The following is a 15085-nucleotide window of genomic DNA, read 5'->3' as shown; positions in this document are numbered from 1 at the left end:
AACTATTCACTGTTTCTTATCACTCAGTCAATTTTGCATTTGTGTTGCTAATGTCCCTTTTATTTCATGAGTGCTAATTTTATCAAAAGTCTTTGTGTGGTACTGTATTAACTGCTTTTATGAAGTCCAAGTAAACCACATCAGCAGCATTACCCTCATCAACCCTTTTTTGTTAATCGTATCAAAATTCCAACAAGTTAATTAAACACAGTTTACCCTTAACAAATCTATGCTGGATTTCTTTAATTAACCCACATTTGCGCAAATGACTACTAAATTTGTCACAAATTATTGTTCCAGAGCTTCCCTACCACCGAGATTAAACTGATTGACCTGTAGTTTCTGGTTTTATTTGTACATTCTTTTTTTAACAAAGGTGTGACTATTGCAATTTCCCAGTCCATTAGCAACATTACCAAGTCTAAGGAAGACTGAAAGATTATGGCCAGTGCATCTGCAATTTCCACTCTCAGTATCCATGGATTCATCCAATCTAGTCCTGGTGCCTTATTCACCAGCCTGCCATCTTTAACCAGATGTCAGATTCGGAGGTGGCCAATTAGGAATGGGATGTTGCCGGCAGGTAAGGCTAGGAATATGGTTGAGACTATGTTTAAAATGAGCAAGATTCTGCATGTTAAGTCTATTTCTCGCTCCATAGATGCTGCCAGATTGTCTGAGGCTTTCCAACACTTACAGTTTTATTCCATTTTCATCAGCCTGGTGTGTATACAAAACAAATGCTTGGAAAATTAGCAAAAGTGTAGGGGTGGAGATGAGGGCTGGGGGCGGGGCGGGGGGGGGGGGGAGGTGTGGTGCAGTGGGAGTACAGGGATAAATTGGAATCCACCCCAATCCTTTCTAGGATTCAATAGTCCCTTTATTGAACTATTCCAAGGACGTTTGGGACATTAGACAGCTTAAAAACAAGTTGCAGGCATCATATGTACACAACTCAGCATTCAGGGCTGAGGATTGGAATGAGACTGTGAACCTGAATGATTTGAGGCATTGGAGGCTCAGGTAAGGTGTAGAAGACCAGTCACTTCAAAATGGTCCAATTGGGACGGAGACCATTGTGGCATGACATATTTAAATAAACTATGAGTTTATTAACTGGTGTATCCTGTCAGTGAGTAAGAGACTCTCTAACTGAGTCCTTCTCCCCGTGTTAAGATAAAAATGCATTGTAACACATGGGGTAAATAAGATAGATACATGGCCCAGCTGATAACAGCTCTCAGTCGCCACCCAAGGCAGAGAAATAAAACTATTTATGTTTTATTTGAAAGTCAGGTGAACAGACGCAAAGAACAAAGAACAGTAGAGCACAGGAACAGGCCCTTCAGCCCTCCAAGCCTGCATCGACACATGACATATTTCGAAACTAAAGACCTTTTGCCTCTATGCGGTCGACTTCTCTCTATTCCCTGACTCTTCATATATCTGTCAAGATGCCTCTTAAACATTGCTATTGTATTTACTTCTACCACCGCCAGGGACTTCCCACTCTCTGTGTAAAAAACTTGCCTCTCCTATCTGCTTTAAATAACCGAGGAACTGAGAAAGTGCCTGGTAGGGGCTGTTTGCAAATATTTTTTAAGGTATAAAAGGCAGCTAAGGGAGCAAATAGTTAGACTTCTGTATGCCACGTGTATGTTGTCTAGGCTGAAACTTACTTAAGCAAGAGATGCTGAATCATGAAGTACTGGGAGATAAAACCTGAGGAGATGCACTGGGCCTGAGGAAGGTTTTCAGAGTGATTACACAGAGTGAGTCTATACTTAAGTTTCTGTTGTTCTTCTGAAGTATTGCAATATATGTTACTATCTCTCTTGGTTCAGTGGTAGTGTTCCTACACCTAAGCATGCGTTCATCATGTGACCAAAATGATATTGTCAACCTGTAAATCCTTCCGATACACCCATGGGCGGTATGAGTAGGAGAGTTTCATAGTCCGCCAGGCTTGAGGTGGAGTGATGTGCCTCAAACCATAGCCTCTGGCAGCAGACCAGTGACTTGTTCCAGGAAAGAGTAGCTACAGAAACAGACATAAGCATACACTTTATCTGCTTCATTCATCTCTAGATGCGGGAAGAGAACAAAAAGGAGGTATTTATAGAGTGGTGGGTGAGGACAACATCACCGGCAATTTGCATGTGTTTTCTTGCTGCAATGAGATTCATGACATTTTTCCTTGGGTGCAACAAATTAGGGAAGATCAAATTGGGGAGAAAGTTGTTGAATGGTATGATTGGTGAATAGTGCAATTAGAAAGTATCGATAAGAGTAAATACAAATGCCAATTAGGAAGAAGAAGACACTTAACTGATCAGAATTTTTTTAAAAGACCATCTGACTTCAATCCAAATAATCATTTGGAACTCATAAAGAGGTCTTAATTGTTAAAATGGCTGAATATGGCCTTGGACAAAAAATAAAGTCTTTTTCAGTAAAAATACATACATTTCAAAGTAAACCACAAAAATAGATGCATGCTGAGGGCTGAAATTCAATCTGCTTTCACTTCAGACTGACCACCCATCACCATCAATCTCAATATATTTTGCTCTGAGTCAATCAGAATATATAGCAACATTTGAAATTTTTCAATTGTTTGAATGTCTTGTCTTAATTTGTTTCTGTCATAGAGTTTGAAGCCTTGAAGACCGTAGGAGAAGTGGCAATAAACTACATTCAGCTTGATAATGGCACTTGATAAAAAGCAAGTTGACCCTTGAACTGAACTAGAAAGTTCGCTGAACTTAGAACTAGAAAGTTTGCTTCTCCCGTCATGGTCAGCAGTATTGTCACTCGAACAGTTTAATCAAAAATAGCATGCATCTCATTGACTTGCACTTAATTGTTGTGATAAAGCCTGCAGAGTGCTGCACAGTTTGGGGACTGATTTTGCGTGTGCAAATAAATGGGATTTCAGTGAGTTAAATTCTCATCTCTTTGTGTTGTATAGTTGATTTGCAATCCTAAGTTTTTGTGAATTGGTCAGATACCTCGACTAGAGTATTGCTTCAACTGTAAAATTCCAAGTTACTTTGGATGATATGTTATACGAACATACAAAATAGGTACATGTCGCTTCTTTGGACACGGGTGAGGTCCCTGAGGATTGGAGGATAGCGAATGTGGTCCCGTTGTTTAAGAAGGGTAGCAGGGATAACCCAGGAAATTATAGGCCGGTGAGCTTGACGTCCGTGGTAGGGAAGTTGTTGGAGAGGATTCTTAGAGACAGGATGTATGTGCATTTAGAACGAAACAATCTCATTAGTGACAGACAGCATGGTTTTGTAAGAGGGAGGTCGTGCCTTACAAATTTGGTGGAGTTTTTTGAGGAAGTGACAAAAACGGTTGATGAAGGCAGGGCCGTGGATGTCGTCTATATGGATTTCAGTAAGGCATTTGACAAAGTCCCACATGGCAGGTTGGTTAAGAAGGTTAAGGCTCATGGGATACAAGGAGAAGTGGCTAGATGGGTGGAGAACTGGGTTGGCCATAGGAGACAGAGGGTAGTGGTCGAAGGGTCTTTTTCCGGCTGGAGGTCTGTGACCAGTGGTGTTCCGCAGGGCTCTGTACTGGGGCCTCTGCTATTTGTGATATATATAAATGATTTGGAAGAAGGTGTAACTGGTGTAATCAGCAAGTTTGCGGATGACACGAAGATGGCTGGAATTGCGGATAGCGAAGAGCATTGTCGGGCAATACAGCAGGATATAGATAGGCTGGAAAATTGGGCGGAGAGGTGGCAGATGGAGTTTAATCCGGATAAATGCGAAGTGATGCATTTTGGAAGAAATAATGTAGGGAGGAGTTATACAATAAATGGCAGAGTCATCAGGAGTATAGAAACACAGAGGGACCTAGGTGTGCAAGTCCACAAATCCTTGAAGGTGGCAACACAGGTGGAGAAGGTGGTGAAGAAGGCATATGGTATGCTTGCCTTTATAGGACGGGTAATAGAGTATAAAAGCTGGAGTCTGATGATGCAGCTGTATAGAACGCTGGTTAGGCCACATTTGGAGTACTGCGTCCAGTTCTGGTCGCCGCACTACCAGAAGGACGTGGAGGCATTGGAGAGAGTGCAGAGAAGGTTTACCAGGATGTTGCCTGGTATGGAGAGTCTTAGCTATGAGGAGAGATTGGGTAGACTGGGGTTGTTCTCCTTGGAAAGACGGAGAATGAGGGGAGATCTAATAGAAGTATACAAGATTATGAAGGGTATAGATAGGGTGAACAGTGGGAAGCTTTTTCCCAGGTCGGAGGTGACGATCACGAGGGGTCACGGGCTCAAGCTGAGAGGGGCGAAGTATAACTCAGACATCAGAGGGACGTTTTTTACACAGAGGGTGGTGGGGGCCTGGAATGCGCTGCCAAGTAGGGTGGTGGAGGCAGGCACGCTGACATCATTTACGACTTACCTGGATAGTCACATGAGCAGCCTGGGAATGGAGGGATACAAACGATTGGTCTAGGTGGACCAAGGAGCGGCACAGGCTTGGAGGGCCGAAGGGCCTGTTTCCTGTGCTGTAATGTTCTTTGTTCTTTGTACAGGAATAGATCTTATGCCCCCTCAGGCTTGCTCCATCATTCAACATGGTTGTTGCAGATTTTTGGCCTCAACTCCACTTTCCCACCCTCTCCTGATATCCCTAGATACCCTGGGAGGTGAATAATCTATCCCAGCCTGGAATATACACAAGAATGGACCATCCATAACACTCTGGGGTACAGAATTTCAAAGATTCACAACCCTCTTGAGTGGAGAAATTTCTCCTTATTTTAGTCCTGAATGATGGGTCCCTTATCTTGAGATTGTGCCCCCATGTTCGAGATTCCCTTTCTAGGGGAAACAATCTCTCAGCATCTACCTTGTCAAGCCCCTTTAGAATCTTGTTTGACTGATCACGTCTCATTCTTCTAAACTCTTGAGAGTATAGGCCCAATTTCCTCAGCCTCTCTTCATGGGAGAACACTGTCATCCCAGGAAATCATCCGTGATGCCTGACTTTACTGCCTTTGAGTCAAAAGTATATTCTTCCATAAATATGGGGGCCAACACTGTATAGTGCTCACCAAGGCCCTATACAATTGTTTTAAGAATTAATTAAACTGCTTCAAAAGTGCATACACGTGACAAATAAAATATGGTAACATTAAAAATGGTATAAAAGAGACAAAGAGAAAAGGACCACAGATGACTTACTGAAAATGTACTCCAAAAGGCTGAAACCATACAAGAGAGGCTGTCTGTAAACTGATTTTATATATTAGCTAATTCTCATATTTCTTTGTACTATTATAGACTTAATCCAGACAGCATATGAATATTATCTTCATACAATAGGGAATGCAAAAGCCAATTTTGCCAATTGTAATCTTGGGAAGTGAACTTCCTTGTCATAATGTAATGTTACACCAGAAGGAACCAAATAAGGTTGTGATGCAGAATTGAATAATACAGAACTGAACAGACGAAGGCTGTGACTATTCAAGTGTCAAATTAGGAATCACGTAAAAAAAACCTGAGTTATAAACTGAACTTGAGATCTATTTCTCCAATAGTGCATGGTAGGTTCTGTTTAACATGGTTAACACATTGGCACAGAATGACCTAGATGTATTTTTCAGTATCTATTGGCATATCCATGTTGCAATCCAGCAATAGAATGTTTATTGTTAATGTACAAAACAGAAATATTTAAAGCACTCTTATAATGATATACTTACATAACGCAGGGTGATTACTTTGGTTGCACTGCAGAGTGGCATTCCTGCTCAGCAGTCTAAACAACAAGGTTGTCGCTTTAACAATATCCATACTGTCCTTCATTGTCAATTGGCTGCTGATATAGATTTTATTGTATTTGTAATCAGCTGCTACAGAGGTGAGGGAAGTTGGGAGCACAGTTAGTCTGATTTATCACCCAAAGATGTAAAGCGTATTCTCAAGACTCCCAACAGACATCTTTCATTCTCTCAGGACTTTCAAAGAATTTAGGGACCATAAATTGGGGCAAAATAAAGCATCTTGGGAGCTCCATGGATTCAGCGGTATTACATTTCTGTAGTCAGATATCAGCTGAATGTTTGTGGAGGTGAATCTCTTCCCGTCTATGAAATAATTCAGGTCAATGTGTGGCGGCCTCAGGCCCTCATTGGTGACATTCATAAGATTCTGGATCCTTGGGAAGTCAGCTCCCAAGGAAACAAAAACAGAAAATGTTTGTCAGAACTGGCGAAGGGTCATCCTGACTCAAAACGTTGGCTCTATTCTCTCTTCACAGATGCTTTCAGATCCTCTGAGTTTCTCCAGCATTTTCTATTTTTGTTTCAGATTCCAGCATCCACAGTATTTTGCATTTAGCCCCCAAAGAAAGCTAGATACAGTCTCCTGTCAGTGCCTCCTTTCCTGTGGGGGAAGTTATGAAGGTAGTTCCTCTGGCAACATAACTTCAGTCACTTACAACAAACTAATGTGTGTTTTGGACAGGGTTATCTGGCCAATGTTCCTTGCAGTGACCCAGAAGGATTTTGTAAAATAACATCATGCTATTTTGATCTACATTACTCTGGGAAGAGCAGCCGACATAGGTGTCTGTAAATCAGCCAGCAGCAGGTTACTCACTTACACTGCAGTGAACCATTAGGACAAATACACTTCACTTGGATCCCAGATCACAAAATTCTGCAAATGTAAATATGGTGCCTCATTTTGTAGCCTGAATTCACCCATAGCAAGGTGTCACATGAAATCTTGCAGCATTATGGGTTAACTTACAAAAGCCAAGTTTGGACAAATAAATTAAATGCACTATGGGATAGAATTTAGTAGCCTGTTTTTGATTGGGTGTGATCCTGAACGGAAGTACAATGTTTTGCACAATGTTGATGTCATTAGCCTCGACCCAGTTATGATTTCAAGGGTCATCCTGATAAAAAATATCTGGACATTAGAAATGCCTCATACGGAGGGAGTGGGAAATCATAGAAACCCTACAGTGCAGAAGGAGGCCATTCGACCCATCGAGTCTGCACCGACCACAATCCCACCCAGGCCCTACCCCCACATATTTACCCGCTAATCCCTCCAACCTACGCATCTCAGGACTCTAAGTGGTCATTTTTAACCTGGCCAATCAACCTAACCCGCACATCTTTGGACTGTGGGAGGAAACCGGAGCACCCGGAGGAAACCCACGCAGACACGAGGAGAATGTGCAAACTCCACACAGACAGTGACCCAAGCCGGGAATTGAACCCAGGTCCCTGGAGCTGTGAAGCAGCAGTGCTAACCACTGTGCTACCGTGCCGCACGGTGATGGATTTAAAGATCTATAACAACACAAAGAGGCAGGTATTCTCAATTTGGTTTTACTATGTGTGCTATTTCTTTATCTGAAAATGTCTCTGAGGTCAGTTGGAAGACAGAGCGTTGCTCTATTTATCTCAGATGTAGTTGTGGAAGTCCCCTTTCCCATGATCAGGTATAGGAGGGAGGCCCTGTTTGACATTGCACATTGTAAGAAGGCGCCATCAAGGAGATCACTAATGGGAAAGTAGGGGAGCAGATGACAGCTTTGAGTTCTGCTTTTTTATTTTCCTCTGTTACACAAGGTGAGGAAATTCTCCTGTCATTCCTTCTGCTGAGTGACACGTGAAGTACATGTCTCAGGAGATTACTGTCGCCGTTCAACAGTGGCAGTTTATGACCAGCAGAATTACATCATGCAATTCAATTTTCTAGGAGTTGTCACAATGCTTTAATTTTAAAGCAGGACAAGAAGCTTTGACCTAGAAAAAGCAATAGAAATAGAAATCTCCAGAAGGTTTCTGAGAAATCTTCATTGTTCTCCACCGCTATCTTAGATTATAAGTATGGTATCTCAGGACACAAGCTGATCAATGATATGATTCAGAGAGTAATAGCTGAGCACAAGTGTGGCTAAAGTAGAGTAATGGGATAATGGATATATTAATGAGACCATGATGCTATTACTGATGTAACTTAAGTCATCAGTTGACCAAGAAATTCCAAAAGTGCTAGGCATAGAGTAGACTGTGTCCTGAAGGCCATGTGTTTATCCTGGGATCTTTCTAAATAGTTGTCAATAAATTGTTACATTGTTTGAAGTTAAACTATACGGATATCTCAACTCTGTCAAAGGGAAGCAAAATTTCATCAAGGTACAGTAAGAATAGAAAGCATGGTAATAGCTGAATCTCAGCAACAACATCAAAGCAACATTAAAATATGGTGGCAGCACTAGAGGCCACAGTCTAACGGACTGCGGCAATAGATCAGATGATGAACAGTAAAAGAAGATAATTGACTTTGCAGTGACAAAGATCAGATCTGAAAAGTATCACGATGAGGGGTCAGTGAGAGACACACAATGTTGTAAGCCATTAAGCAGCTACTCTCATAGTGTTTCCAACATGTCAAAGGTCCGTCGTATGGACAGCAATAGAAGTGCCAGAAGGGACAATTTGGAAAGCACTGAATGGCTTTGAGGTTATAAGGCACATGTCAGAAACATTGGATCTGTACTCTTTTATATATATTGGGAGCTATAGCTGATGATGTCCTTACATGGCAGGGCAGTTAGAAAGCCTTGGCATTATATGACAACTTACACAGAGGCAACACCCACATTTGCAAAATATGAGCTAATCAGATTAGAAACTGTAGAAAAATAGAAACTTCACCATTGAAAACTGAGAGGTATTGAAATCCTCAATCAGCGCTTCTCAAGCTAAAAGGTGTCAAATGCATAATCAGATGCATCTACTTCTAATTTAAGAAAAGTGTCTTGCTAAGCAGGTAGCTTGATACTCAGGGATTTAAGGTAACGTTTTACTTAAGATTTTGATGGATAGTCTAAGATATTATGACTGTGGCATTGTAGAGGTTTAACTTTTGGATTCTATATTAGAACTAAGATTATGTTTTCCATCTTTTTAGAATCTTTAATGTTGCGATGTACTTAGCCTCTTAAAGTGTACTGCATGCTCGATTCTTTAATTATTTTTTAGATAAGTTAGTAAAATATATTATCTCGAGTAGTTTCTGTATATAATTCCAAGAACCCCTCTTTCTATAATCCTAAATGGGGAGATAAATTATTGAAGAGACACTCCAGGACCCTCTTAATATCTGGGACATTTATAATCTAGCTGCTGCTAATTAAAGATGGTAATCTGGAAGAAGGTAATATTTTTTTGCTGATTCCTCTTCTTAAGAGAGACATTGTTCAGATCAAGCAAATGTCTGCTTGAGCTGGCTACCTTGAACGTGAGTGAGAGTAACTATCAGAAAAGTGGTCTCGATCTGGAATAGTCCGTCAGAGATTAATATTGCAATCCGCTTCACTTTAGACTTTCAAACAGAATTTTAGTATATACACATATTTATTAGAATTTTAGTCAAAGGAAAACTGCATGTCCCATTTATACAAATTAAGTGTTTATGCTTTATTTAAATTTTCTCCCTTTTGGGCAGACTGATTGGGGGTTAAGTTGGATACTTCAACTTTGTCCTGCTTCCTCATTTGAATGATTTCTGTGTCTAGTCAGCAACAGCTGGATGCATTAGCACAGAGCCAATATTGTGTAAAACTAGCATCAATTAAAGCAAACCTGCACGGCTTTGGACTAACCCGTACTTTTCTAAGGAGAGGTGCGCTATAGCTGGAGCAGGTGTTAGGATTCATGGTTGAATGAAATCTAGCAGGGAAGGAGTGAAGAATGACACAACAGGAGAAAGCCTGTACTCCATGGTTTTTGAACATTTTGCTGGAGGCCTTGGTACAGGGGTGAAAAACAGCAGAGATGTTTTGTATTCTCAGGGAGACAAGAGGTCGAGATCATGCAGTTATATGCTCAAAAGGCAGTGGGAGCAGAGTGCTGTGGAGGTCATTACCAGGAGTCAAGTCTTATTGGTTTTGGTATAGGGCAGAATTAACAAGCAGAACCATAAAGCAATATGCGTGCAGCCAATGGCACCCTGTTCCATGGAGAGCCTGCTCTCCTGGCTAAGCCATGTGCTGGCTCTGCTTTCTTGCTGGCAAGAAAGAATGAAATGTACTTAGCTTACAAATATTTTCAGTGCAAACCCAGAAGGAGTCAAATGTGTTACTATAGTCACTGGCAATGCTGACCTTGCCCTGCTGTTCCTGTTTCTGCAGCAGGTGGCAGATTTCAGTGACAAAATCCTTAGTGAAGTTCAGACATCAGGCACTCGGTTCCTTGCCGAGGTTCAGGTAAAAGAAGTGTGCCCTGAAATCCCTGGCCCAGTATGGCCTCTTGCTCAAGGTCCTCTATCTATTTCTTTCTCATTCCTCTTCCAACAGCTTGCCCTGCTCTTTGTAACTCTATCTATTCTCCCTTTCAGATTGTAGTCAATGGGAATGAGTAAAAGTGTGCCATGTCTGGGAGCAGTTGCTTTGTGCAAATGTCCCGAAGTCAGCAAAAGCACGTCAGTAGCTTCCACAACACTCCCTGTAAACCTTTGCAACTTGACACAACTATAAAATGTACCCAACTCTCATAGAATCACAAAACAACCCAAAGAAATCAATCAGCAACTAACCTGAAAGTAGTCGATGATTCCTTTAAATACTACCAGTCGGGTGTGTCTCCTGCTGCTGAATGCATGTTCAGATGTGCAAGGTTAAGAGAGAGTATTGGTTGGAGCATTGCACTCCAACATAACATTGGTGCTGCATGATTGAGATCACGATCTGCCTGCTCTGAACACTCGGCAGATATTCATTGCATCCTCTAATGTCTGCATCAAATGAGGTCAGATGGGACATACCCTACCAATGTGTGTGCGCTTGCGCCACAGATACCATTTTGGAGTTCTAACGGTACTCGTCACATCTAAAAGCACAATCCTAACCAGCACAATTTCTCACCTACTTGTGCTTAATTTTCGGGTTTTGATGGACTAGTCAGTGAGAGAAAATACAACCTAATAGGAAATCTTCCCTTTCTGAGTGTTTCAGTTTGTATCAGATTCTAAAGGAAAGACAGCAGACAGATCAGCTGGCAAGTAGCAAAAACTCTGTTCCATCATCTTATTAAAGGAGTATTCGGGAACAAAGTACAGTTGCCAACCTCTCTCGTGTGACACACTTTTACTGGCACCTGAGCATAACAATTATGGAGAAATGCTTCTCTTTAACCAGCCTTCTAAAGAAAAGGAATGCAAGTTATGATAACATGAAGTGGTAGAGTGCCAAATGACATAATGCATGGCAATTGTGAGCTTTACTATCACTTTATCGATGCAATACAAGTCAATTGCATTTGTTATCCTTATATCATGACATGTTTAAGTCTGTCATTTTTTAATGAGCCTGAATTCAGAGGGAAGTTATGTAGCAAGCCATTATTAGCTGAATTAACTATGAAATCTTAGCTATAATTTAGGATGAAAACAAAGCAACATTTTATTTGCTATTATTTGGATGCTAATTTGATGATTACAATCTGCTAGTAATGTACAGGTTTTGATGCAATCAGAAAAATAATTTTGTTTTCAATCTGTTAAGATGTAACATGGGCATCAAACATGATATATTGTCATACCAAAACAAAACTGTGAGGTAATAATGAATGATCTCAAAGAACCAATGAAGTTTTGCTAATCTTTTAGTTCATGAGTTTATAAATTGTAAAAAAAATACAGTTATACTATGAAGAAGACCAAAGCAAGCAAATAACAATGCGTCCAAATGTTAAAGAAAACATAAGTAAATGTTATGGTCAATGATCCAGATAAACCTACATTCATCTCCGGTTTCAAACTCAAACTTCTGACTGTAACTGCCATATCCAGCTGCAGTCCGGGCACGGATCTGAAATACATATTTCGTAGCATGCTTCAGTCCATTAATGATTACACTGGAAGATTTGGACCTTGTAGAGGAGTAGCTGAGTTGTTCATGTTCCTGCATGAAATTAAGGATAAATTACATGAAGGTCAAAATAAAACCCGATGCTGATTAAATGGCTGCACAAGTCTTACAGGTCGGCCCCCACCTCTTCCCAATCCACAGAAACGTAAACACATTTTTTATTGTTTTAGCGTGAATTTATTTGGATGCATTTTCTGTTCCTTAATTCAGGAATATCAGAACTGGGGAATAGGCCAAGTTGTTTTCCAATGTCAGTAGCCATTACTTCCAGTTATAACGCAGAATAGACGTAAAGCACCTCTTGTATATTCTCACAGTGTGGGAAAGTGTTTGCTCTGTACTAGGTCCAGCAGCATTGCAAAAACAGAACCCTTTCCCGATATGCCTCAGGAAAGCCTCAGAAAAGCTTGCCATCCTTGGGTCCTCTCTTTAGTGGAGGTGACAATTTAGTGAATTGAATTTTATGCTATAGTGTCTGCAGCTTTGTACTGTAGATTCTCACAGGCAATAATATGCAGAGGATGAACAGTTTTTTTAAACCTTAGAATCCATATCCATCAGGGAGAGAATACATTAATCTCATCTTTGTGAGGTAAGTTCTCATTCAAGTTCCAGCAATGTTGGAATGCTGATCAATCCAAAATGCAATCCAATTGCCAACATTAATTAATTTAAGTGGAATCAACAACTATTTTTAATCGCTGCTGATAAAATATTAATGGACATAATCATGAATAAAAGAAATGGATTTTCCTCAAGAACAAACAGTTTTTGTTGGTTAATTTAGTGAGACAGAATGCAATAATATGTTTCACAAAAGGTCCTTTCAAGATCGGTCATTTGGAACATTAGAAATAGGAGCAGGTGCCAGCTACTTGAACCTGCTCCACCAGTCAAGAACATCATGGTTGATTTTCAACTTTACTAACTAATATAGAGCTCATGTTAAGTAAATACTTTGCCTATTGTATGCATTTTGTACCTATAAAAATAAACTTGTTTTGACTGTCCAGTGTGGATGTTCAACAGCTACTCCAGACTTCTTATTAAATAATAAGCAGTTGAGAGTGAGTGATGAGACTGGAAGTCAATTGCAGATCTTAGACATCATTTGAAGCCGAAGACCATATTACCATCTTGACTTCATTCCTCTGTAACTATTGTCATAAATTCAGTGAGAATAATCTTGAAAGCTGAGCTGAGCTGCTGCGGTTGGAGTGTACCCTACCAGCTGCACTGAGATTTAAGAGAAATGACAAACATACGAAATGAGCTTGCTGGATATTTTTCATCTGTCTATTCTTATCAGCAACCACCAATGGATACACTATTTTTCCCTTTGTTGTCACTCCTAGAATACTAATAGCTGGAATACAGTGAGGGGTAGCTGATTTTTCATTTTTTAATAATCTTTTATTTCATTGGGGTAGCTAAATAATGGATATGGTTATTTATACAACATCTCAAAAAAGGGCTCTGTCCTCAAAAGAGTCTATTTTCCTGATGTTCGGCATGCTTGAACTGGGCAGCTATTGGTGAACTGGGGGTCTTTGTGTGCATGTTATCTGCTTTGCTGGTAATCTTAAGAAGTAATCTTCATTCCAATTTGAGTTCAAGTCATAAGACTTTCTTTTCTAGTTTTACATGGCCAGGGAGTAGAAAGGTTGTGACCAGGAAACTGAACGTTGAATGGATTAGAGCGAGCAATCTGACGATGAATATAATTTTGATTGCAACTTTCGGTGGTATGGCGGTGAACAGTAACAAACATTCCATGCTGTTGATTGTTTCATTTCTGGGGGACTTCCCTTGGTGTTGTGTATTTTAAGTTGGGTGATAATGCTGTTTTAAAATGACCAGAACTCTGTAGTATATAATGCACAATGTATTATTCGGTTGTTATGAAGGAGTTTAATCAGTGCCGCCACTTTCAGACCACAAGATCTATTATCTGCGTATATGAGACCTAATTAGATGTTAATTGCTGTTGAGGGAAAGATATGGATTGGCAGTTGCAGTAAAACGAGTTTCAGGAATTGGATGACTTTTCTTCTCTGATACATTTAGTACTTTAAAGAATGATGGGCAAAGTGCGACAGATGTTATTGACTTAAGCAACAGTAGAGGCTCTCCTACTGCAGTGCTCATGGTCAACAGGTCGATAAATAATTTTCAAGAACAGGGTCATTACGCTAACCTGATGTGAATGTGCAGCAGGTTATAGCCGAGTCTATCTCTTCTAATGCTACAATGTATAATTCCTGGGTCTTTTCTTAGCCGATTTGATATAACTAGTATATTGGCAGATGCCATGTCACTTGTGCCCTGCTTCAAGGCAGGTCCTTGGCTCATTATCTCAGATGCTCATCCTGAGCTGTTTTCTTGGTGGCTTTTGTCAGTGGTGGTTTGCCATGGCCTTCCACTCCCATGCATAGAGCAAAGTGGAGGTCACCAGTCCACCTCAGCCAGAACAGGAATCAAACCTGTGCTGTCAGTGAATCTATTCAGCTAACCAGTGCCCTACTTTGCCAGATATTCAGATCAGTTAATAGCCATACTCGCTTTCCTTTTGATGTAACATTTTTCAATATGACTTCTGAAGTCAATTAGAAGGTACTTTGGGTTCAGAAAGTGTTCAGAAAGAAATAAAGTATTCAAGAGGCGGCTGGATGTGTTCAAGAGGCGACTGGATATAGCAATTGGGGCGAATGGGGTCAAAGGTTATGAGGAAAAGGCAGGATTAGGCTATTGAGTTGGATGATCAGCCATGATCGTAATGAATGGCGGCGCAGGCTGGGAGGGCCAAATGGCCTCCCCCTGCTCCTATCTTCTATGTCCCTATGTTCCCTTGAAACAGCGAATGGCTTTATTTCTCTTTTATTGATTTTTAAAAAAACTGTGACACAAATTTGCATGTGTACAACAACAACAACTTGCATTTATATCACACCTTTAAAGCTTTAAAGTAGTGAAACATCCCAAGGCACTTGGCAGGAAATAAAGGGAGTTGGGGAGGTTTTGGGGGTGGTTGGGGATCTTAGGGCCTTGGCAGTTGAAGGCACAGCTACCAATGGTGGAGTGATTAAAATCAGGGATGCTCAAGAGGCCAGAATTTGAAGAGTGTAGCTGTTTCAACTGGAGAAGATTAC

General features: G+C 40.6%; 1 protein-coding gene across 2 annotated transcripts in view; it reads right to left on the bottom strand.

Moving 5' to 3' along the window:
- epha6 (eph receptor A6) overlaps positions 1-15085 on the bottom strand; it is a 647719-nt gene that overhangs the window by 120454 nt on the left and 512180 nt on the right. For both annotated transcript variants that reach the window (XM_078232548.1, XM_078232549.1), the window contains one exon: positions 11807-11969. In XM_078232548.1, the coding sequence (XP_078088674.1) occupies positions 11807-11969 (163 nt within the window). The remainder of the gene's footprint in view (positions 1-11806; positions 11970-15085) is intronic.

The sequence above is a fragment of the Mustelus asterias genome, chromosome 17 (genome assembly GCF_964213995.1).
Source record: "Mustelus asterias chromosome 17, sMusAst1.hap1.1, whole genome shotgun sequence".
Taxonomy (NCBI): Eukaryota; Metazoa; Chordata; class Chondrichthyes; order Carcharhiniformes; family Triakidae; genus Mustelus; species Mustelus asterias.
Note: the sequence above shows the minus strand (reverse complement) of the source record. Positions and strands in the feature narration are given on the sequence as shown.